Here is a 26,861-nt window from a genome sequence, read left to right on the forward strand (position 1 = left end):
GTTCATGTACTTTAGGGTATTTACAAGATTAATCCTTATGCTTCAATTATAAATACACTAACCCATTTAGCTTCAAAATCATCCCATATCATTATAGCTTTCTCCCAATACTATAGAAATTAGAGAGTTTTCTTGAGAATTGTTTTTTCCTTTTTATCAAGAGAGAATTGTCATTGTTTTCTTTTTGTTAAATCGAGAGAAGTTGTAATTCCTATTTTCTCATAGTGAAATTCTTCTACCTTGTCTGTGGTTTTTACCCTATAGTATTTAGGGGTTTTCCACGTAAAATTTGTGTCTTCTTTACCTTCATCTTTATTTTCTCAAATTATCAGTTGCGATTTTGCTATGTCCGATAGCCGTATTCCGCAACAATTGGCATCAGAGCCATATTTGAGTGTGTAATATCTACTTATTGTCTTTGTGGTTGCCACCAAAAGGTGGATCCTCCAATATAAGAAAGTAAGAAGTTATTACCCATTCTTTGAAGGTGTCAGAGAACTATTCACAATAGTGAAATAGTGTGAGCTATCTGTAATAGAAGTTATGACAACGAAATTTGATATTGAAAAGTTCAATGTGAGAAGTTTCTCATTGTGTAAATTGAAGATGAATGACATCCTGAGGAAAGACGGTCGTCTAGCAACTATCAGTGAAAGACTGATAGATTTCACAGATGACAACAAATGAATCGAAATGGACGGGAATGCTATAGCAAACTTTCATCTAGCATTAGCAGATGAAATATTGTCAAGCATCGAGAAGAATAAGACAGCTAAGAAGATATAGGATTATCTCACCAAACTGCACGAGATCACATCGTTACACAATAAAATTTTCCTTAAGAGGAAATTGTACACTCTCCGTATGCCAGAATCTACTTCAGTGACGGAGCACTTAAACACACTGAACACTTTATTTTCTCAGCTTACATCCTTAAGATGTACAATAGGAGAACAAGAACGTGTTGAACTTCTACTTCAAAGTCTACCTGATTCGTATGATCAACTCATCATCAAATTGACAAACAATAATGTCACCAGTCTAGTCTTCGATGAAGTTGCAGCTGCTGTTCTACAAGAAGAAAATCGACGCAAGAGCAAGGAAGACAAACAAGTAAATCTGCAACAAGCAGAAGCGTTGACAATGATGAGATAGAGATCAACATAATGTGGCCAAAGTAGTAGTCACAAATATGGTAGATCAAAGTCGAGAAGCAAGAAGAATTTAAAGTGCTATAAATGTGGAAAGAATGGTCACTTGAAGAAGGATTGTTGGAGTCTAGGTAAAAACTCCAATCCACAAGGTAATACCGCAAACACTTTAGATGATGGAGATGCTCTATGTTGTGAAGCGTCAACCACCGTGGAAGGTAGAAAGAGATTTTCATGTATATGGCTCATTGATTCAGGAGCAACATATCACATGACCTCAAGAAGAGAATGGTTCCATCATTATGAACCTGTCTCAGGAGGATCTGTGTATAGTTACAATGATCATGCCTTAGAGATTGTTGACGTTGGAACCATCAAATTGAAGATGTATGATGGAATAATTAAAGTTGTTCGAGATGTGCAACACATGAAATGCCTGAAGAAAATTTTATTATCCTATGGATTGTTGGATAATAATGCAAGCAAGATTGAAACACAAAAATGAATCAAGAGGTGTTTCATGGAGCGTTTGTGGCGATGAAAGGCGAAATGATATCATCAAACTTGTACATGCTGAAGGGAGAGACTTTGCTAGAAGTAGAAGCCTCTGTTGCCTCATGTAGTTCAGATTCTGCAATGCCATGACATCATAAACTTGGACACATGTCAGAACAAGGAATGAAAGTCCTTGTGGAGCAAAAGCTACTTCCAGGCTTAACAAATGTATCACTTACTTTGTGTGAACATTGTATAACAAGTAAGCAACACCGGTTAAAATTCAACACGTCAAATTCTAGAGGCAAAAGTGTTCTAGAATTGGTTCATTCTGACGTATGGCAAGCACCAATTACATCCCTAGGCGGAGCAAAATAATTTGTCTTATTAATTGATGACTACTCCAAGAGATGTTGGGTGTACCATATTAAGAAAAAGTCAGATGTTTTTTTTTAACTTTAAAAAACTTCAAAGCGCGGGTGAAACTTGATTTTGGAAATAATATCAAGTGTTTTTGAACAGATAATGGAGGAGAATACACAAGTGAAGAATTTGATGACTTTTGCAGGAAAGAAGGCATCAAAAGACAGTTTATAGTGGCAAACACTCCTCAACAAATTAAAGTGGCAAAGCGGATGGACAGAACCTTGTTAGAAAGAACAAGAGCAATGTTGAGGGCTGCAGGCCTAGAAAAATCATTTTGGGTAGAAACAGTCAATATCACATGTTATTTGGTGAATTAAGTTCCAATAACTGCAATAGAGCTGAAGACACCAATGGAGATGTGGACTGGTAAACCAGCTGATTATTCAAACCTCCATGTATTTAAAAGTATTGTGTACGTGATGTACAACTCCTAAGAAATTTCAAAGTTGGATCCAAAATCCAAGAAACGCAAATTCTTGGGGTATGCTGATGGAGTAAAGGGGTATCGCTTGTGGGATCCCACTGCCCGCAAAGTGATCATCAACAAGGATGTTATATTTGTAGAAGATAAACTACAAAGACAAGAAGAAGATGGTAGCGCTGAAAAGTCAAAGACTACACAGATACATGTGGAAAAGGAGTTTGAACAATGAGATTCTTCTGAAGCAAACCAACACATGATGAACAAGAACCAGAGAGTTCTAAAGCTCCAACAACTCGTCAATTAAATCTTGTGAAAAGACGTCCCAATTGACAATCATATTATGTTATAGAAGGAAATATTGCATACTGCCTTTTAACAGAGGAAATTGAGTCATCAACATTCCAGGAGGCAATAAACATATTAGATGCTTCACTGTGGATGATGGCGATGCAAGAAGAAATTGAAGCCCTTCATAAAAATAATACATGGGACCTTGTGCCACTACCACAAGAAAGGAAGCCAATTGGTAACAAACGGGTCTTCAAAATCAAGCGAAATGGTAACTATCAATTTGAGAGGTATCGTGCAAGACTGGTGGTCAAAGGATATGCTCAAAAAGAAGGTATTGATTTCAATGAAATCTTTTCTCCTGTGGTTCGACTAACAACAGTTCAAGTAGTCTCGGAAATGTGTGCTACATTGAACCTACATTTAGAGCAGCTAGATGTTAAAACAAATTTTCTTCATGGAAATCTTGAAGAAGAGATTTACATGCTCCAGCCTGAAGGGTTTGAAGAAAAAAAAAAGAAGAACTTCGTTTGCAGGTTGAACAAATCTTTGTACAGTCTAAAGCAGTCGTCGAGGTGTTGGTATAAGAGGTTTGATTTCTTCATTATGTACATTGGATACAACAGACTTAATGCAGACCCTTGTACATATTTCAAGAGGTTTGGTGATAATGATTTTGTTATATTGTTGTTGTATGTGGATGACATGTTGGTTGCAGGGCCTAACAAAGATCATATTGAAAAATTGAAGGCACAACTGGCTAGGGAATTTGAAATGAAGGACTTGAGATCAACAAATAAGATTCTAGGGATGCAAATTCACCGAGACAGAAGTAATAGGGAGATTTGGCTTTCACAAAAAAATTGCTTGAAGAAGATCTTGTCACGATTCAACATGTAAGATTGTAAGCCAATTTCTACACCTCTTCCTATTAACTTCAAATTATCCTCCAGTATGAGTCCTAGCAGTGAAGAAGAGAGGATGAAGATGTCTTGAGTACCGTATGCATCAGTAATGGGAAGTTTAATGTACGCTATGATATGCACAAGACTAGACATTGCACAAGCAGTGGGAGTGGTTAGTCGGTACATGGCGAATCCAAGCAAAGAACATTGGAATATAGTAAAGAGGATCTTGAGATACAACAAAGGGACCTCAAATATTGCATTATGTTACGGAGGATCAAATTTATTTATCAATGGGTATATTGATTCTGACTATGCAGGGGATTTGGATAAAAGCAAATCTACTACATTATATGTGTTCAAAGTTGCTGGTGGAGCTGTAAGCTGGGTTTCAAAATTGCAGTCAGTTGTGGCTACATCCACAACAGAGGCAGAATATGTAGCAGCTACACAAGCCAGTAAAGAAGCATTTTGGTTGAAGATGCTATTGTAGGAGCTTAGGCACAATAAAGAGTATGTCTCTCTGTTTTGTGACAGTCAAAGCGCCTTGCATCTAGCAAGGAATCCAACATTTCATTCAAAGACAAAACACATACGAGTTCAGTACCATTTCATTCATGAAAAGGTGGAAGAAAGGACGGTATATATGCAGAAGATCCATACCAAAGACAACATAGTAGATTTCATGACGAAGGCGATCAATGCTGATAAATTTACTTGGTGTCGGTCCTCTTGTGGCCTGTCAGCAACCTAAGCAATATGAAGGTACAAGGTAGAAAGAATGGTGTGAAGATATGATTGTTCCAATCAAATCTTCAAGTGGGAGATTGTTAAAAGTTAGATTTTTCGGTGGTGTTAAAAGTCAGATTTTTCGGTGCATTAATGCATCGAATGGTGCAGTGGTAAAAAATACTTGATTTTGTTGAAAATTTGTTAAAGGAAAATTACCAAATTTAGTCCCTATACTTTAGGGCATTTACAAGATTAGTCCTCAAGCTTCAACTATAAATACACTAACCCATTTAGCTTCAAAATCATCCCATATCATTTTAGCTTTCTCCCAATACTAGAGAAATTAGACTTTTCTTGAGAATTGTTTTCTCCTTTTTATCAAGAGAAAATTGTCATTGTTTTCTCCTTGTTAGATCGAGAAAAGTTGTAATTCCTATTTTCTCATAGTGAAATTCTTCTACATTTTCCCGTGGTTTTTACCCTATATTATTTAGGGGTTTTCCATGTAAAATTTGTGTCTTCTTTACCTTCATCTTTATTTTCTCAAATTATCAATTGTGATTTTGCTCTATCCGATAGTCGTATTCCACAACAGTGTTAGCTAACTTATTATGTATACATTATATTATTTAAGTTAACAATTTTATTTCTAATTATTTTTTAAATAATTAATAAAATGAAAGTATACATCTAGGGAGGATTGCAATTTTTAAGTTGATTTATGAGACTAAAATTGAATGATTTTAAATAGAATATTAAAATAAAGATTAATTAAAATAAACAAAATGTTTTAAGTATAAAGTGCAATTTAATCAATAAATCAAAGGAGATTTGATTTGTCATTTCATTCAGAAAGCACTGGTTATTGTTCGGTAGATATTTTATAAATTGAATAGGGTGTAAATGAATCGGATTTAAATGAATAAGATTGTGTTTATGTTCATTTGTTTATTTTTAAAGTGTTCATATTTGGTCTGTGTTTGTTTAAAATTTATTTTTAATTGTGTTCGTGTTTGGTTCATTTAGCGTTTGCGGACATATTCATTTAACGTTTGTGAACATGTCCGTTTAGCATTCACGAACATATTCACCAAAATAGTGAAATGACAAAACTAGTCCTTAATCTCTTTAGGCTTCACAGTTTGAGTTTCAAAGTTCACCATGTGTTTAATTTAGTTTCCACATTCATTGATATTTTAAAATATAAAAAATAAAAGGAAAAAGAGAACTGAGTAAACAAGTCAATAAATGAGCTTATAAACGAGTCAATAAACGAGTTTTCAAACAAGTTTTCCCGTGAACATAAACGAACCGTACATACATTTGTTTGTGTTCGTTCATTTATTAAACGAACATAAAAAACTTATACATACTCATTTATTTAGCTTAATAAACGAACATTATATGAATGGATCACGAATAATTCATCAAACGCTCTATTCATTTACGCTCTAAACCTGATCCATGTTTGCTTTCAAAGTTGGAATTGTGCACTTTTAAAAGAAATTACATTAATATTTGGTAATTCAACAAAGAAAAACAGAGCTTCATCATTCATGGATTTTACTCGTCTTACACGGCTGAACTTGAGTTTTGATTCTTGTTTTATAATGGTTAAGAGTTGACTCATGATAAATTTTATCGAGAACTTTTAGTTAATCGAAAAACTTCCTTCATGTAAGAACTTCTTTAAAACCCTTTGAAAGATAATCTTAATAAACAGGCGAAGGAATTATATATTTGGAGATACAACATTTTTGTCCAAAGGTATAAAAATATGAAATTGGGGTGGTGTGCAGCATGAAAACGATGCTTAATATATTATAATGAGTTTGATTACTGATGAAAAGATGAAGGTCTAACCTATGTCTGCATCTAAAACCATAATTGCTTTCACCAACAATTTTATGTCACCAAAGGAGTGCTAATTCAAAGGATTTCCTGACGTGCTTTCCACAAATTTCCACGCACGTATATAAATAAAAGAAAAACTAGGAATGATTAAGATTAAAAATTGTGGATGATAATATTTAGATTGTGACGATTAAATGCGATCCTTCCTTTTTGATTTTAGTGAGGAGTTATAGTCTATAGTTTACGGTAGTGTAACAAATGGTTTTAATCATTTGATTTTGAAGATTTTTAAGAAGGAAAAACGAAGAAGATAAAGACCCCCTCCTCCTTAATCTCGGATAAGGGATTTTATAATGACCTTTAACATTAGTGTAAGGTCTAAGATCATGATGGTTACTTGTAAGCTGGCAGGTTGAATAGATATAATCATTTGACAAGTAATTATGTCATAGTCATGTCAAAAGAAGATGAATGATAAGAAAAGATGATTGTCTAAAGAGTACGAAGTTTGTGGTTGAAGGAGAAGGACCCTCAAAAGATCTCTTTTTATTCCAGAAACTTTAATTTTCAGCAAAGTTATTTGTAGAAAAGATTCGGACAAAGTATAATGAAATTAAACTCAAATTATGAAATAGGAAAATATAATTCTTATTTAAAATTTGTTCACCTTTTGTTTTTTTATGTATGATTAGTTACAAAGACAAGAATAGATGGATATTGAGTTGTGGTTTGGGTTTCATTAACTATAAACAGCAGAAAAATTGTAATAATTTAGAATAGGATTTGAGTGAGGCTATGGGGAATCAAAAGTCAACTCTGTTAATAAAATTATGTTGGCCAATGGAATCAAAGCAGATACTGAAAGGGGTTCCAGGAGGATATCCCTCTACACTTTATTTATTTATATTTTAAACATTGGAGATTCTTGAGCAAATTTAATTTAATTTAATTACTACTTTGTTCGTTTTCAACTGTTGATGAAAAGCTACTATCCGATGTGGGTTTGAGTTGGAGATGCTTTTGCAGTTGTTAAGGATGATATGGAGACGCACATAGCACTGATTTCTTTAAGGATCACAAATCTTTCAAGTGTGCAACACATCATAATTATGATTATATATAGGTTTAATATAAAAATAAGTGATTAAATTATATATTTTTAAGGTAATGTCTATTTTTTTCGGTCAATCTAGGTGTCTAACGTTACAAATATTATCATTTTAGGTGTACGATTGTAACGACCGTTAAAAAGTTCCGTTAAGTGACACGTGTCACGTTTAAGTAATTTGAAATGTTTATTTTTAAAAAAAATTAAAATATACTATATTTTAAAAAATTCTAATTTCTCTACAAATCCTAAATCCCTAAATTTAAAAGTAACATCGTCCTTGTCGGCCACAACTGTCGATGTCATCCTTTTCATTTCCCTAGTTAGACGTCTTCATCCTTGCTGTCGAGATTACATGTAATCATGATTTGCAACATCGGGGTTCGTTGGGGGTTGCATCGATTGACCGTCGATTGACTCATGTTCTGATGAATCTTCATAGGGTTATTGGTCGTTAAGTGAAGGTGAGGTCCGGTGGAGGTTCGACAGTGATAAAGGATGGTGGCCGACATGAGTTTAGAGATTGAAATTAGAGTATTCAAAGTTTTGGGTTTTTTTTAAAGTTTTTTAAATATAATTTATTTTTTATTTTAAATATAATTTATTTTTTATTTTAAATAAAATTTCAAAATTACCAGAACATAACACATGTCACTTAACGGGGCTTTTTAACGGTTGTTACGGACGAGACACCTAAAGTAGTAACGTTTGGCACCTAGATTGACCGAAAAAAAATTAGACACCACTTTGAAAATAATATAATTTGGACACTTATTTTTACATTAAGCCTTATGTATAAATCTTGTTGTATCATCTCCAATTTTTTTTTGCAAGTTCATTTTCCATATATCCAAATTTTGAGAATTTGTGCAGAGAAAGTTTGAGGAGAACATTTTTCGAATAAAGGATCTTAGAATATTTCTGACAGGAGTCTAATCTACGAGTAGTCATTACAAACACCAGCTATAAGAGTCATTATAAAATCTCTCAAGTAAGATTCAAGGTCGTGGCTAAGTTATTGGAGGCCATGTGCAAATTCTTGTAAAGGGCCCTTAGATCTCGAACTTATTTTTTTAAAATAATAAAAAACTTACAGTTGTATTAAACTGAGCAGACCCACTGACATTATTTTTTCGAAAAATAATTTTACTTGTTAACGAGATTCGAACTTAAGATCAACAAAGTCATTGACCTAATGATCTAACCACTACTCTATATTTATTTTTCTGCTTCTTAATTGGCAATAACTGATAGATATACTCTATTTCGAAACCCTTATTTTTTGAGGCCCTGCGCCTTCGCGTCTGCTCAGCCACGCCCCTTGTAAGATTTAAGAGAGAAATCATACACCTTCACCTCCACCTTTCTTTCTCTTCTTGCTTACGGAACTAAAGGATCTTGATACTAATCAATGATTGTTTAATTACTGATTGCAGTTTTTCACTTAAATCAAAAGGATTAAAACCCTTACGATCATTTTAACCACTTTATTCGGATCAATAAAAACTGATAAGACTGAATGAACGAATTGAACGTCTTTGGATTAACTTGAGATTTGATGGCTATTGGACTGAAATAAAGGGCAGATGAGATACCTAACAATATGATATGGAGAAGATCACATGCAATACTGATTGGATGGAGGATTTAAATTTATTTTCAAAGGTGGAATCCGACAAGAATCATTGACTTCAACTTAACCACGCATGCATATATTGTATTTATATAAACAATATGGTCAGTTTTAATTGCACAAAACCCATCTTATCTTGTTATTAAAAACATATCGTAAATGGAGAGGTGGTGGATCAGTGACGAAATCTCTCTAATAAATTTTAAAAAATTAACAAGAATGGTAAAGTTCAATATATTTATTACCTCCTTGCTATTATTAAAAGTCTGACCTTTCTCTTGTTTTAATTGAAAATTCACATCTTTGCTGGATAGTGGACGCTGCCATCGCGAGCAAGCAGAGTATATATATATCATGGAGAAAAAGTGCAAAGCATTTCTGTAAAGTTAAACATTTGGCTTTAATTATGTAATTAATTTGCAATTCCCACTTTAACAAAATCTTGTGCACAACGACTCTAATATGAATTTACACATCATCATGATGCCTTATTATCCGATAATGTAAAATGATTTAGTTGGACAGAAAAACTAACACAAGCTTTTGATTCCGATTTTCTTCTCTATCAGAACAACATTGTCTGTTGGTTACCCTTAACTGAGATTCTGATTTTTAAGGGTACTTTAATGAAATTGTCTAACTAGAAATGTGGTCCTCATAGGCTTTGATATTAAACTCATGATATATATGAATATTTAGAAGGGGATTATAAATAGAATTTTGCAGCAAATGTCACTTTGTAATCAAGTCGATTTGCCGCATATAAACCACTATAGTTCTACAAAAGGATAAAAGATGGACCATTTTCCCCATCAAGTTGCCCTAACACACATCGTCACTAATTAGGACAGTTATGGTGAAATTGGATTCAGTTTTTGGTAATCCATTCTTTTTATTTAGACGAAGAGTTGCAATTGATTATTTGATGCAGGAAAAATAGAGAGCATACAAACTATAGATGACAATGAACAGTTTCGAGAGAGAAAAAAATCTTCTTTTTAACCTTGCATTGTGATTTATATATTGTTCCTCAACATTAGTATCAGACTTAAGATGACAATTGATTATTTACATGTTGACAGGTAAAATAGAATCGACTGTCAGATAATTAATTGCAGATCACGTGAATTTGTTGGTAATCACATCAACATGTATCTATAGGAAGAATATAAAACTCTGAAGGTTTTGAGGAACTCCAGATATCTTATGAAACTTCGAAGACTTAAAATAACAGTAGATACAGAACTTTCTTAGGAAAAAGTACAGCAAGAACTCTCTTAATTTGTAGCTATATATATCAATCTCCGAACACCCGGACTTCATCCGGTTTTGATTGGGGGAAAAAAGTAAAGACTCTTTTAGGTACCCGGGAAAACTAATATAATCCCAGGTCAACATAAAAATGTCGTCAGATAAAAGAATTCAGGCTTTCGTCATAGACTTAACCTCAAACCCAAAGCTAGGATTGAAGAATAAGAAGACCACTAGAGACCACCCTCATTGTGCCTCAACACCATCAGCTTGCTATCCTCAACCTCACGGCCACCACTTCTGGTTAATGCCAAACAACCCTCAACATTCTCGTGACCGGCCCTGAAGCTCTCCGGTGCTTCGTGTGATGACCCTGTAGCTTATATTCAGGACTGGAAACCGAGTTAGAACAAGTCAGGAATTGACCATTATCCATCTTTATCAATTTGGATCTTTTCTTCGGATCATAAGTCCCAGCATATATGGCTTGATGTAGGAGACAAGTCTAGAGTGTTATCCATACATGGGTGGGGTGGTTACTAAGCCTTTTCCATTATCGCCGGTTATGCTTCAGTGCATTTACCAAGCATTGAATCTCACGTGCCAGAGTCACAACACAGTTCATCCCCATCATACTCGATGCACGAATAAAAATTCCAATTAAATTCCATAGAACAGAAGCAACAGGACAAAAATCAAAATGCCATAAGCATCCTCGTAAGTTGTTTAAATTGGAGAAAACAATAATCCTAAGTGTATGTACATAAACAAGTGCGTCGGTGAAAGATGAATGATCCAAGTATTGCATAAACCTATATCGACAAGGTCTCGGGTATATCATCGTGTTTACTAACTTATTAAACACACCCAAAAACAAATCAGCATGTATCCCCATAATATGTGGTTTTGCTAAGGCAACAGGCCAGATCAACTGACCTTACACGAGAGCCCTTGGTAAAATTTAGAAGCATCAAGTTGTAAAAAATCACTGCCCGGAATTTCCCAGGAGTCTCTCAACCGCAGCATGGACATTACCAGACGTAGCGCGAAGTGCCCTGATCTTGCGTATCATAGAAACCCATTTCTTGGAGTTGCGATAATTGTGTAGCAAACAGTTCTTCCGGAGGAACTGGAGAACCAAAAACGAAGAAATTAGTAGTGATCTAAAGTGTTCATATAGATGCGAAAAGATAAAAGAATGCTAATCATCAGGTTGGTTGGGAACACTGAGGCTACCAGCACCTAGTCCACCAAACATATTCATCAACAAATCCAGACCAGCAGTAGGGACTGCTCCTGAAAATGCAATTAAACAAAATGAAGTACAAAAAATCAAGATAGATGAAAGAAGAGCTGGTGAAGGGAGGTGGCAATGCAAACTAGAGAGTTTAATGTTAGAGAGAACCCTTGAAACTTCAAGTGCTTTTCATGCCGTTTGTAGAGAAAATTCATAGCTACAGTTTGGTTTTTATTTATTTTGTACCTGCCGTAGCACCTGTCCGTGCAGAATCCCTGTATGAAAGCCAATTATGATTAAAAGGAAAGAAGAAAAGCAATGATATAATTAATCATCGAGGCACGATTAATAAAGGCATGTTTAATATCCATGAAGATTAAAATATACAGAAGGGCCAAATGGCCAAATGAAAAACATAGTGAATTTGATTCTGTTTTTTTGAATCCCTAAAATGTCCAATCTGGCTAGAAATAATCATCTATTATTAGACCTGTCAACTTTGACGCAACCACAAAAACCAGATCTGATTTGATCATGAGAAATCAACAAACTGAACCCGTCCATCTGACCCGAACTCAAATTATCATTTTAAAAATATAATTGAAATTATAATTATCATTATTTTATCAACATAAAACATGCAATTTCAACTTGAACATTTTTTAAGAGATGGTATAGTTGCTTATGAGTCTATCTGAGTTTTGGGTTAAACAACTAAGTGCATGTACATAAGGATTTAAGGTTTAGGGTTTAATCAAAATAATTCTAGATCGAAACTGACTTAATCAAATTGAATTTGACCAGATTGATTCAATTCAGTTGGTTAAAACTTAAATCAGTTGTGAATTTTCTCACTATAATGGGATAAGTGATTGTGTAAGATACTTATTTATATGTTATATCATAAAAATTCAAAGGTAAAAGAATGATTTGTTTATAATAACTTTAATGGTCAAATAATATATATATATATATATATATATATATGACTGAATATTAAAAATAAGTTTAAATTGAATGATACCCAATTCAAAATAATCATAAGTAAACTCAAATCACTGAAAATGAAATGTCCATGAACCAAAATGACCCGAAACTGAAACTAACCCGACCCAAAATTGACACAAACCCGAAACCGACCCTTCCCGAAATCAACCCAAGAATGACCCGATTGGAATTCAAACTGAACAGAACTCGACCTGTCCAATTGACAGGTCTATCTATTATGTATAGGATACAAAAAAAATCTTTGTTTGATCAAGAAACCAGAGATTAATTCACTTTAGAAAACAATTCTGATATTTGTAACAGCAGCATGTACAGCACTTGGGACAACCATAAAAGCAAGCATAGAAAAAAGGCAAATTGAGGTTTTCACCAGTGGAATAGACAAAGGTATGACTTACTCAGTTGATTGCTGTCGGTTGAGCTGAGACAGAAGAGACTGCTGTAAAGCTAGCATTTGCTGCAATAAAAGAAAACAAGGGAAAGCAGAACATAGGTGAGTTTTTGTCAAAACATTACTTCGAAAAATATTAAATAAAACCAATAATAACCAGTGGGGTAGCGTTAACATCCCTATAAGACCATATCATATAGGGTGACCCCATATAGAAGACAAAAGATTCAAAACCTTAAAAGTCACGTAAGCATTTGAGAGAGTTTTTTATAGGGAAACGGTGGCGGATTGATGAACGTTACTTTTGTTGAAGAATCAAACTAGAAAGCTCTAGACTCGATGAAGAACAATGGGGAATGAATAGGGGAAGGTGGCGGTAGCGATTAGGGTTCTCGGGATTTCTTTTAGGTACTGGAAACAAGGTAAGAAACAAGATTAAAACAAGATAAAGAAAAGATAAAGGAATTGCAAATAAAATAAGATAACCAATAAATCAAAAGATCTCCCTTATGAAGGTGAACGGTAAAGATGATTGATGGAGTGGATGGATATGTGAAAAATCGATGAATAATGTCCTATCGAGCCCTCCTAGTCGCAATGAAAAGGAAAACACGATAATATGACTCTAACCAACCCTCCTAATCGCAATGAAAAGTCAAATTGGAGTGTGAAGATTAATCTCCCTCACAAGAACTTGAAAGAACTCAAGGAGAAGAAGCTTCGAAGGCACAAGGCAATCAACACTTGCAAAAACGAACTCTCGTTGTATTATTAATCAAAAAAATCTTAAATTACAAAGTTTAATGAAGCCTTCTTTATATAGGGGCTGAGTTCTAAAGGTCCTAAATAACTAATGAATAAAATAATAATAAACTAAACATATCTTAACTCTAATTCCTAATAAAATAATAATAACTAAAGATAATACTTTTAACCCAACCTTAATTCTTAATAAAATAATAAGTATAATCCTAAAAGATAATGCATCATCTTATATTAAGTTATATTACAAATAATCAATAAAAATATTGAAAATTCGTAATATTTACAAAATCTCGTATTAATCCCGTATAGGATTTTCTGCATGCACCGTCTTCAGAAAAATAGCCATATCTTGAGTTCCCGATATCGGATTGATGCGATTCAAGAACCGTTGGAAAGATAAGAGACATAAGGTCGTATCTACAGGAGACATCTTGACTAAATAAGATCAGTATCCCATTTAAAAAGTCGTCATAAGTCTACTTCTGTTCTTATCTTCTTTTCCAATGCTTGGACGAGTGGATCATTTGGAAGAGTTATTACTTCTTCCTTTGATGTGAGCCTTGTGATGCATGTATCATCCTCTCTTTCTTCAAAAAGATTCAACCTCAAATCTGAAACATTAAAGGGAGCAACATTAGAATCGTTTAATGATTCATTCATATTATACTTACCGAATAGATATGCTTTGAATCTTCGAGACTTTGTTCTTCTAATAGGTTCGAGTAGAAACATTAGTCCAAAGAAGCATGTATTATGGACTCTGGTGCATGTATCATTCCCCCACTCCTTAAAAGGATTCGTCCTCGAATCTGAAGATCCAAGAGAAAGAGACTTAGATGTGTTGAAAGGAAAACTTGTGAAACATTTACCAGGATCAATGTGATGTGTCTTTATGCGTTTCAGTCGAGGTTTCTTCTTTGTAGGAACTGATTTCTTGTACTCTTGAAATCCTCTTTTGTATATAAGACTTGTAATCTGATGTTTAGGTTGAAGTTCAACATGGCGCCGACCACTGCTGGCTTTATGTATAATTGCTTCAGATAATTTCTCCATGGTTATATTTGTGTGTGGTGAGAATGAGTGTTTAAAAACCATGTCATCTGGTTTGTTAAAGTAATACCTTAAGTCTCCTAAGTGTGGTTCATGAATTAAGAATTCTCGGGAGGAGATTTGTGGACTATAGAACCTGGTTAGTTGGCAAGAAAACTTATATACAAGATAAAGCTCATTAAAAGCACTTTTAAAAGTATGGGCAGAAATATCAGAAATATCCGAGTTATTGTGATATGCATCTTTGATATGTTCAATTCTCGGAATAGTAGTATGTGTTTGATAGGTAAGAGTATACCTTCGTGGTAGTGCATTGTCTACTGTGTTTTGCTTACCTCGGTATGTTACGTACTTAAAGGAGTTGTGTTTAGTATGGATGACAACTTCACGAGCCTTACCTTGTAAGAAGGAGAAGAAGTACGTTACAATGTCATTAGAATGAGTAATAAAATACTTACCTTTGGACTCTCGTAAATCGTGATTCTTCATTGATATGACATGGTGATTAGGGCTTTCAGGTGGTAACCCATCAGAAGGGTCACCTAGCACTATTCGACAACTCATGGCGATGGAAGATGGTGTGGTCCAGTCTCCTGTTGCTTTTACTTTCTCATCATTTACATGGATTCCCTGTGCACGAACTATAAAGCATGTGGAGTTGTTCAAGTCATGTTTCTTCATTAAGATGGCGTCACGACTAAGGCTTTCCTGGATGTAGCCTTTTTGTAACAAATCTAACTCTTTGGTTTCTTCGAGATTGTATGTTTGACGAGGTATGATGGAACCTTGAATTAGATTGGTTTGGTATTGTTTTTCTCTTTTCGGTGGTAATTTGTTAGGTGGATCACCTAATACTTCTCGAAAATCCTGTAACAAAGATGAAAACACACTAGGCAAATCCTTGTTAATGTTAGAAATCAAAACAATTGATTCTCTAAAGCGAACAAGGATGGAAGGTTGTTTGTAAAGAAGATTCTCTCTCAATTCTTTTGTACTCACACATAGATTTTGAGTTACTCTTTTCTTCTCACAATTAGGTTCACTCACCTCCCATGGGTCATTATTCTTTTGGGTTTTGTAACTAGTGACCTCTTTTTCTTTTGCCTCTTTCTCAGTTTTTTCTTTTTTTGCTTTCCCTACCTCCTCTCAAATTATCATTTGATCTTTAGGGGCTGGAAGTGTGTCATTCTTTGCTGGTCGTTCTTTTTTCTTGTCAGGTTTGTCATCTCTTAGCTTTTTTAGAGAAGATGGAGTAGAAGATGAGGAAGTATTTGAAGGATTACCTTGGTAAGAGGATGAAGTACCTTGGTAATTTTCTCTGAATCGGAATCTCCTTTAGATTTGTGCTTCGATTGTCATTGCTTTCTTTAGTGTATCTTCAAGGTTTTCGTATCCATGTAGATCAAGAAGATAAGTGATGTTTGAGTTTAAGCCGACGACGAATCTTGACACGGTGACCTCTTCTTTTTCGGTTATGTTAGCCCTATTGAGTAAGGACTGAATCTCCTTATAGTAGTCTTCAACTGAACTTCTACCTTGTCGAAGTCGGTGTAGTCGTAGTTTAACTTCTCGTGTATAATGTGTCGATAGGAATCGCTTCCTCATGGTTTGTTTGAGGTCAGTCCAAGAAGTGATTGTTGGAATTTGGAAGTTCTGGATCTTTTTCCTTGTTTCCATCCACCAAGTTCGAGCATATCCTTCGAATTGCATGGTGATGAGGGGAACTTGTTTAGCTTGGGGGTAGTCATGGTATGCGAACATAAGATCAACTTTTCCTTCGCAATCGATGTACCTGTCCGGATCATTGTCTCCTTCGCAATCGGGTGCTTGAAAACGTGGTTGTTCTCGCCCTGGTACCAAAAGTTCAGCATTGTTTGGTCTTGGATTCTGGTTTGGTAGATCCAGTTGTGGTTTTTGTCGTTCTCTTACGATTTCATCAAATCTTTCAACTTGAGTCATGAGTCAGGTAAGTGTGGCTAAGATAGCCGTAAGTGTCTTGTTGTTATTGTCGCCCATCCTGAAATCATAACACTAAAAGAAAATTTTAAAGTAAAATAAAAATAAAAGGAAGAAAATTCAACAAAGCAAGAAACCTTACAAGTCACTCCAAGAAAGTAACACAACGAGAGGCAAGTAAGCCGATCTTGTACTCTTTAAAACTCACTTTACCAAGTAGTCTTCCACAGTTCGTATTGGAGTTTGATTACTAGCAAAGGCGATAAGAAAAAATTTTAAAGTTCTAAGAGGCCAAACAAGGGTTAGACTCCAAGAGAACGAGAATGCAAAGAAGGAAGAAGTATGCAAACTATTTAGTCCTACTAACACAAGGAAGATAATGTGTTAGATAATGCAAAAGAACAATAACAAGGAAAAACAAAAGAACCTAAAGAACTAAGAGTCAAAGAAAAAGGGACGAAACCAGAAAACCTAGAAAACGCTGGATCAACTTGAGCTACGTTTTTGAGGGGGTTACCGGTGTCCAAAAATTCTGGAAAATTTTTTGAATGTCTTTCGATGCGTCAAGAAACCAGCTGTAAAATTTCAGAACCAAATACCTTCAGTAGTATCCAGTAGACTCTGTTGAACGGTGAGTCCTCAAACAATCTGTTTTTCTTGATCGCTTTGTTCGAAGTTGTTCTTGATCTCCAAAAATTCTGATGTTTTGTGTGCATTATCTCCAATATATGAAGTTTCAATCTGGAATTTTTCACCACAAAATTCCTCCTGTATAATTTTCAAGAAATTCGACAATATTCTAGACCGAATCTGTCGATAAAACTTTAATGATGTATTTGAAGGCTCTAATGAACTCTGATTGAAGTGAATTTTGGACTGGAGATTACACTTAAGATGACTATGATATCTCGAGAAAATAATCCCTAAATACCTTCGTTTGCAATTTTTTGAAATTTTAGCTTTTTTGTTTTGTTTTGTTTTTTTTCCTTTTTTTTGGAAAAAAAATAACAAACTAACAAGAATGATTTGAATCTAAATTAAAGTTAAATAAAAATAACCTGAAACGATGAATCTTCTCTGAACTAGCTCCGTTGGGGTACCCTAACGGTGTTGTGTGCAAGAACAAACAAGATTGCTTGCTTCTTTCCAAGAATCGGCCCAAATCTGATACCAATTGATAGGGAAGCGGTGGCGGATTGATGAACGTTGCTCTTGTTGAAGAATCAAACCTAGAAAGCTCTAGATTCGATGAAGAACAATGGGGAATGAATAGGGGAAGGTGGCGGTAGCGATTAGGGTTCTCGGGATTTCTTTTAGGTACTGGAAATAAGGTAAGAAACAAGATTAAAACAAAATAAAGAAAAGATAAAGGAATTACAAATAAAATAAGATAACCAAGAAATCAAAAGATCTCCCTTATGAAGGTGACCGGTAAAGACGATTGATGGCGTGGATGGATATGTGGAAAATCGATAGATAATGTCCTATCGAGCCCTCCTAGTCGCAATGAAAAGGCAAACACGATAATATGGCTCTAACCAACCCTCCTAGTCGCAATGAAAAGACAAATTGGAGTTTGAAGATTAATCTCCCTCAGAAGAACTTGAAAGAACTCAAGGAGAAGAAGCTTCGAAGGCACAAGGCAATCAGCACTTGCAAAAACGAACTCTCGTTATATTATTAATCAAACAAATCTTGAATTAAAAAGTTTAATGAAGCCTCCTTTATATAGGGGCCGAGTTCTAAAGGTCCTAAATAACTAATGAATAAAATAATAATAAACTAAACATATCTTAATTCTATTTCCTAATAAAATAATAATAACTAAAGATAATATTTTTAACCCAACCTTAATTCCTAATAAAATAATAAATCTAATCCTAAAAGATAATGCATCATCTTATATTAAGTTATATTACAAATAATCAATAAAAATATTGAAAATTCGTAATATTTACAAAATCCCGTATTAATCCCGTATAGGATTTTCTGCATGCACCGTCTTCATTAAAATATCCATATCTTGAGTTCCTGATATCGGATTGATGCGATTCAAGAACCGTTGGAAAGATAAGAGACATAAGGTCGTATCTACAGAAGACATCTTGACTAAATAAGATAAGGATCCCATTCAAAAAGTCGTCGTAAGTCTGCTTCTGTTTTGATCTTCTTTTCCAATGCTTGGACGAGTGGATCATTTGGAAGAGTTATTACTTCTTCCTTTGATGTGAGCCTTGTGATGCATGTATCAGTTTTAGAGCTGCATATACATGGAAAAGAATATACATGCGTTGTCTCAGGGGAAAACATCTGACGAAGTACTTCTTGGTTTTGCGTCATTTCTCTCAATTGAGGATTCCAATCAAACATTTCACGCAATTGGGGATTGAGATTCATAATCTAAAATTACAAGCAGATTTTTAACAAATGGAAATAAGCAAATAACAATCTCTTTGACAGAAGTGATTCTTCAATGACCTGATTCATGTAATTGGGATTAGACATTATGCTATGCATCATCTGTGATACAGCTGGATTTTGCAACAATGGAGTCAAATGAGAAGTATCTGGCATTCCATTCAACATGGGCGACATATCTGGAAGTCCAAGGCCTCCCAAACCACCAATACCTGGTGTCCTAGCATCCCCAGCAGGATTTGACCCCCCAGAAGTATTGGTCTGGGTTCCCCCTGTCAATTTGCAGCACACAGTATTTCATCGGGAAATCTGGATTTAACAGCATACACAACAGTAGTGAATTGCATTTAAAGAAAACAAAAGGTTTAGATATTCTAGTTCACTTACTTTTCTTGCTGCAACTAAGGTAAAACATTAACTTTCTTTTCCTAAATATAAAGGAATCCCATATATCGGAAAACACCAGAACATACGATAAAAGAGATTTCATGATAATACAACAATAAACATGGACAACAAGTTATGATTACATAAGTCTCAAATAATCATTCATCCCACAAGTGAACAAACCTAGTATAACATCCCATTTTGAACATTTAAGATATTTTAGTTAAGTAGATATTAGTTTCATCATTCATGGAGTAATTATGGTAAAGCATTATTTTTCCCCTAAATATAAAGGAATCTCATATACAGGAAAACACAAAAATATAGGATCAATGGCGGATCTAGAAACTAAAATATAGGGGTTCAAAATTCTAATATTTTATTTTCCAAGAAAAATAGGTATGCAAATTTCTTTATTTTTTTCATTCCCCTTAATATACTAAATTAGATTTAATAATTTTTTCAAAAAAATGGGTATGCAATTGAACCCCATCAAAACCATATACATCCGCCCTCGCATAGGATAAAAGAGATTTCGTAATAATACAACAGTAAACATGGACAACAAGTTACGATTACATAAGTCTCAAACAATCATCCATCCCACAAGTGAACAAACCTAGTATGACATCCCATTCTGAACATTTAAGATAGTCTAGTCAAGTCGATATTAGTTTCATTGAGCAACTATGGCAAATTACAAGTGAAAATTTTTTTTCTATTGAAGGAAGAATCCCTTATTTATGTTACTATTTACTAAATGTCAAAAGAGAAGATTATATAATTCATAATCAAGCAAAATCATGGCAAAAACTATACTTCGATCAATCTAAACCAAATGGTTCACCCCACAACAATATGAACATAGTATAATGGTTTATCTGCCCATTGATCAAGTAGACATAACAAATTTACTTTGACCATCATCTTTCAGCATCATGCTTTTATTCCAGCATACACCTTTTTTTTCTTATCAATCATTAGCATTTAGGATTCAACCCTAACTTTCTAAATTGAAATACCATGTGCATAAAACTAATGTACATACTAGACACACATAAAAAAAGTGTCGATGAAGTACAGAATGATGAAACTTACCACCAACAACATTGTTGTTCCAGGGGTTAGGAAGAGGATTTGTGTTTGGCGAGGTTTGTCCCTGGGTGCTTTCAGAACCAGTTACAGAAGTGTTGATAGGTGAGCCCCTAGCTTGAGAACCACATTGATTGCCCAAAAGAGCAGCAAATGGGTTTGAACCTGGAGTATTTCCATTATTTCCAGCCATAGTCGTAGCATTCAAAAATGGCTCCTGAACATTTTCATACACGCGCCTAAGCATGTTAAATCCCTCAGGAGAGGATTCAATACCGCTCATAGCCCTGTCAGTGTTTCGCATCATTTCACGCATGAGTTCAGGATTCCTAGCAGCTTCCAAAGTCTGCCGCAGAATGCTAGGATCATTAACTATATGGCCAAGCTCTGGATTTCGATCAATAATCTCACGCATTTGAGGATCGCTCATAATCAAAGTGCGCATTAACTCAGGGTTATTCACCATGCTTTGAATAGCGGGTGTATTCATTATTTCCCTCATTATGTTGGGATTTTGAGTTAGTTGTTGCTGTACTTGTTCAAATTCGGGAAGACCAGATCCAAACAAACCAAAACTACCTCCATTACTGCCAAGCGGAATAAGCCCAGGCAATAATGATGCTCCCATACCAGCATCCTCATTAGAACCAACACCACGTGTGACCCCTGGTGTAGTATTAGGAGTTCACCACGTGTGACCCCTGGTGTAGTATTAGGAGTTCCAACATTTGTGGCAGCCGCAGGAGGAGGCGTTGATGGAGATGCAGCAAAACCACGAACCATATGAACAGTATGATCAGATTGCAAACCTTCAATAAGGTGAGAAAAAGTGAAATGGTCAAGTGATCAAGTATTTGTTCATAAATTTTAAAGCATGTATTAGACAATTTGTTGAACTATGTTTTATAATATTTTGATATGACAAATTAAGATAAAATATTTTTGAATTTAATTAAATTTATTCAAAGTTTTCAAAAATAATTCAAAGTACATTAAACTAGAATTTGAACACAAAACAATTTTCTGGGTATGTAGTATCAATACTGTTCTTATAATATCGGTATCACATGAACAATATCGATACTGTTCATGTGGTACCGATACCAAAGGTAAGAATAATATCGATACTCTCTTGGTAATATCGAGACTACCAGTTGTTTTTCAAATTGTTCAAATTCCATAATGCAAAATTGGTATTAATACTCAAGGGGTACCGATACTACTTTACACAGTGGTATCGATACCATGAACCTTAGTATTGATACTGATCGAGCCCAACGGTCTTTAACGACTAGTTTATTTAAATATTACAAAGGTAGTACTGATATTCATTAAAGGAGTACTGATACTCTCTGTTATGGGCAGTTTTACTTTTATAGAAAATTCATCCCCAATGGCTCCAAAACACCCAACGGCTAGAAACGACTACAAACTCATTCAAACATATTAAAACAAGTTGAAAACACTTGAAGAAAGTTACAACACCTATCCAATCAATAGAGATCAAGAGAAAAGCTCTTTCACTCTTTATTTTCCCTTTTCTCTTGTACATATGTGTTTGAGCTTGTTGCAAACTTTCAATTGTTTTTCTCGTGAGTTTAATTCTTGTAAACACCTATCTTCGTGAGGTTTTATTGTTTACATATTTTAACCTTTGTAAAAGGGGATTGGTTCTAGTTTAGCCATTGAAAAACTAAGGGTTTTGTAAAGGTTACTCTTAAGCTTAGAAAAAGAAAGAACAAATTAGTGAATTTATTAGAAAAACCTTAATGTGGAATTAAGGTAGTAGATGTAGACTTGATTTAGAAGTCGAACCATTATAAATTCCTGTGCAAATTGTCTATCTTTTTTAACTCTATACCTAAAATTTTCAAAAGACTAATTCACACCTCTTAACACTTTTTCAGTTGATCAATCGAGCTTCATCAATCCTAACACAGTTACTTTAACAGTCCCCTGAAAGTGATTTATCTTCAAAAGTAGGCATAACATACAGAACATTTATAACTGTAGGTCTTAAGATATCATGACATTGATTACTGGGATACTGAAAAATATTACATAACATCATTAACTTTTCAAAATATGTTGTTTAAAGATGGTGCAAAACCACGAACCATTCGAACAGTATGATCAGCTTGTAAACCTTCAATAAGGGTGAAGAAAGTGAAATGGTCAAGTGATCCATAAGTATTTGTGCATAAATTTTAAAGCACATAACTTTAACACTCCGTAGAAATAGATCATCTTCAAAGTATTACATACACAACACCTATAATTGTAGGTCTTAAGGTATCATGACATCGATTACTGGGCTGCTGAAATATATGACAACAAATCATTAAGTTTTCAAAAGAAATTGTTTAAACCGATCATGGCAACCATATACCTTGTTCAAAAGGTTTAGCAGGCCCATGCAAGGAACAATTTTTATCATCCATAAAAGGAAATTCACATGTCAAATCATTATTGTTTCATCAATATCGAACTTAATTCCTCGTGCTTTCTTGATACTTTCAGTACTTGTAATTCAATGCTGGTTTTTTATAAGAAATTTCACCGTTTTCATTGTTATTTTTCTTTATTTTCGACAAACAGGGAAAACGAAAAACAAAATGAAAACGACTATAATTTTTTTTCTTTTTGAAAAAAGAAATCCAATGGAAATAGAAACTTGCCATAACTTTGAAGTGTTTGGTCGTCCTTTAAGATTCTCCCTTTATAAATCAATCGTTGCTGATCAGCTGGAAAATCGCAATTCTGAGCAATAACAACTTTGAAAGATCCAACTGTTGAATCGAGCATGGTCCTAACCGCAAATTTTGTGCCATTAGAGCAGCGGATATTAACCATCACTCCTCTTCTTCTACTCTCCCACCATTGCCACCGAGTCCTGACTCAGTCGAATCGACATTCCCACCCATATTGTCCCTCTCTCGAATCGATCACAAAACCTAACCCTAGGAAAATATATAAATACGGAAATGAAATTTCCTTTCCCCTACCTTTTTTCTATAGTGAGTTGGTATTTCGTTTATACATTTAGGGAGTGAAAGTATTTTCATTTTAATAAAAGCTGAAAAATTAAAGAATTTGGAGGAAATTTCATAGAGAATCGTCGAAAAATAAAAGAAGAAGGATAATTAGATTTGGGGAAGTATGGGGATTTTCTCACAGGACACAGGCTTAGATTTTCTGAAACAAACGAGAGAAGTGGAAAATCCGGATATTCTTTTCTTTTCCTTTTTTCTTTAAAACAAAAGGATTTGTCGTAAAACCAATAGTGTTTCGCTACTATTATTAGACGTTTTACCAGGTTTGATAATATATCTGGTAGAAAAATAATGTTTTAGGTAGTGCTTTATCAGATATATTATCAAGCTCGGTAAAACGTTCAATAATAACAAAATCGGTAGAAATAATAATGTTTTAGGTAATTTTTTACCAGTTTTGTTATTTAAATAATAACAAGATGGGTAACGTCTTTTTTTAACCGTATATTAAGGGTGTCGCACTGTAGAACTTCCTTGCCACATACCTTACAAAATGGTTCGGCTTCTTTTTGTCTTCAATAGAGGCTTAGGTTAGGTAAAAATAGATAGTTGGTATTAACAATAAAAATTGAGAAGTTATTCGCTAGAAAAAATATAAAGTTAATTTCAATCATTTATTTTTACTCATCCAACGGTCATAAATTTGTATAAAACTAAATAATTACTACACGTTTAGTACTTCAACTATGAATTTTGTTCTGTTTTAATCATCTAACTATTTTTTATTTCAAAATCATACTTAACATTACGTTTTGTTCACCCGCCGTTAAAATTTAATAGAACTACTTACATGATTTTTTTAATTCAATGATGATGTGAAATTGTCTTATGATGATACGTCAGCATCATCGTTATTTTTTTAATGGTGGGTGACTAATATGAAACCAAAACGTAGGGTCAGGTATGAGTTTGAAACAAAAAATAGTTGGATGACCAAAACAGAATAAAAATTATAGTTGGGTACTACATGTGTAATTTACCCTAAATTATTATAATGTCACTAAATTATGAGATTTATTTTATTTAATAAAATTGTTTAGTGAAAATAAAATCGACTCATAGTTTAATGACATTAAAAGTAGTTTACCTTGTATATTTATTGTTCACTTAATGTTAGGTAGATCTTCTTTTTAATTTTTAATTTTTAATTTAAGATATTTAAATTAATATATTATATATGTAGAGAATATTTTCACACACATTCTTTTTTTTTTACAAAATTTCACACACATACTTGAAATGATGTTAAATGTCTCATTTAATTATATTTTTAATTTGGCATAATATCAAAAATAGCCCCCGATATTTATTAAACTTTTCATTTTGGCCGCTATTATTTTTTTGAGCATTTTGGCAATCAATGTTTCACTTTGGGGCTAAAAGCTTCATCTATAGATAAAAATCATTAGTTACGCACAATTAAATCTCCAAAATAGGAGCATTCTTAACCTAAAATGAAACATTGAGGGCTAAAATGCCCCCAGAAAAAAATAAGGGGAAAAGTGATTGTTCTATCAAATGTTAGGGGCATTTTTGTCCCAAAATGAAACGTTGGGGACCACAATACTTAAAAAATAGAATAGGGGCAAAACAATCCTTTTAGTAAATATTGGAGGCTACTTTTGGTATTATACCTGTTAATTTTTATATCCATAAAACAAGAGATGTATCATTATTTTAGTGAGATATATACTTATTTCACTTTTGAACCGCAAAACAAAAGTTATTTTTTATTGGTGGTTGACCTAAATAAGTAAGAATCAGAGCCTACATAATTAACATATGAAATTGAATATAATCACCATTATATTTCATTGATGTATTAAACTATGAATTGATTATCAAAATTAGGGGTGAACGCTTAATCGAGTCGATTAAAAATATTTCGAGTTATTCGAGTTGACGAGTCCTATTTTATAACTCGGAGTTGACTTGAACTTTTTTTGAGTCAAATCGAGTTTATAAAATTCGAGTAAAGTCGACTGGAGTCAAAATTTTGAGTTTCTATTTAAATTTAATTATAAATATTTACAATATTATGACATTATATTATTCCAATTTAAATGCTATTTTATAATCATATACAAAAAATATATATTTTTTCATATGTAATTTACATATACTGTAACATCATACAATCAGGGCTAGTGACTAAAATGTAAAATTTGAAAACTTTGTGTTCAATTTCGAAACAAGTTAAAAGCTCAAGGACTTAATTGGAGAATCTTGATGTAGGATTGATTAGTAAAGTTTGGAAGTATAAAGGGCATTATGATCTTTTTATAAGGAAGATTTTCATCTTTCCTTTTTGGGTTATAAAACACGTGGAAATGAGAGAGATTAAGAAGATAAAGTCTGGAGAGTTTGAGTTCAACTATCTTCTTATTCTTCTATTCCCGGGCAGTCATGAATAAGGTAAGTTGGTCTCCAGTTAAGGTTTTTCTTTTCATTTTTAAGTTGGTTTTGATTAATGGAGTGTTATTAAAGATTAAAGAAAGCTTTAGGTGGCTTAAAACTCAAATATGAACAAGTTATAAGAGATTAAGTAAATAGAGTTTTTAAGTGAATTATTGGAAAAAGAGTAAATGGATTTTTAAGTTGAATTTGACTTGTCAATGGTCTAATTAAGAAGTTAGAAGTAATATAAATGAATTACGAACATGTTGGAAATTTCATAAGATTCTTGATTTCAAGAATTAAGATGAGTTATTAAAGATAATGATAGGTTATATGGATATAAGATTATTTGAATAAGTGTAGTTAAGCTTAAAGGACTAAAAGGATACTATGGTAGAAAAATTAAGCAAGTTTGGTAAGATTTTCGGGTAAATTAAATGAATTCTGGGCATGGGGTATCAGTACTGTTCATCAAGTACCGATACTTCAAAGAGAAAACGAGTATTAATTGAAGCATAGGTATCGATATTGGTTGAATGAGTATCGATACCATAAGGCACAAATTTATATAATTGTTCAAGGAGTATCGATACCAAATGAACAGTATCGATATTGAGGGTATCGATACCATCTAGAAAGTATCAGTACCATTTTGAAATAAAGATGACAGAATCAAATTGGGGTATCGATACCGTGGAAGGGTATCAATACTACAAGCATAGGGGTATCAGTATTGTGCTTGTAGTACCGATACTACTTGAGCTGGAATTAGAGATTAGTGCTTTGATTAGATTGCAATAGTAAGAACCTTTTCAAATAATTTGAATTTCAATTTATTGA

General features: G+C 33.8%; 1 protein-coding gene across 2 annotated transcripts; it reads right to left on the reverse strand.

Annotated features, from left to right (window-relative positions):
* Positions 1-11,068: 11,068 nt before the first annotated feature.
* On the reverse strand, positions 11,069-23,634 carry LOC120190629 (ubiquitin domain-containing protein DSK2a-like). Of its 2 annotated transcripts, none has more exons than XM_039193671.1 (9): positions 23,250-23,634; positions 21,294-21,380; positions 20,578-21,258; positions 19,153-19,364; positions 18,966-19,074; positions 12,911-12,974; positions 11,751-11,779; positions 11,474-11,563; positions 11,069-11,396 (listed from the first exon to the last, which is right to left on the reverse strand). In XM_039193671.1, the coding sequence occupies exons 1-9, from the start codon at positions 23,422-23,424 to the stop codon at positions 11,299-11,301; spliced, it is 1,545 nt and encodes a 514-aa protein (XP_039049602.1). In that variant the 5' UTR covers positions 23,425-23,634; the 3' UTR covers positions 11,069-11,298. The 2 variants fall into 2 exon arrangements, with proteins under 2 accessions (XP_039049602.1, XP_039049603.1); XM_039193672.1 differs by having other exon boundaries at positions 11,069-11,388; positions 11,475-11,563; positions 19,153-19,365; positions 20,576-21,258; positions 23,250-23,633.
* Between the last annotated feature and the right edge of the window lie 3,227 nt (positions 23,635-26,861).

The sequence above is a fragment of the Hibiscus syriacus genome, unplaced genomic scaffold (assembly GCF_006381635.1).
Source record: "Hibiscus syriacus cultivar Baekdansim isolate YM2019G1 unplaced genomic scaffold, ASM638163v2 tig00116962_pilon, whole genome shotgun sequence".
Taxonomy (NCBI): domain Eukaryota; kingdom Viridiplantae; phylum Streptophyta; class Magnoliopsida; order Malvales; family Malvaceae; genus Hibiscus; species Hibiscus syriacus.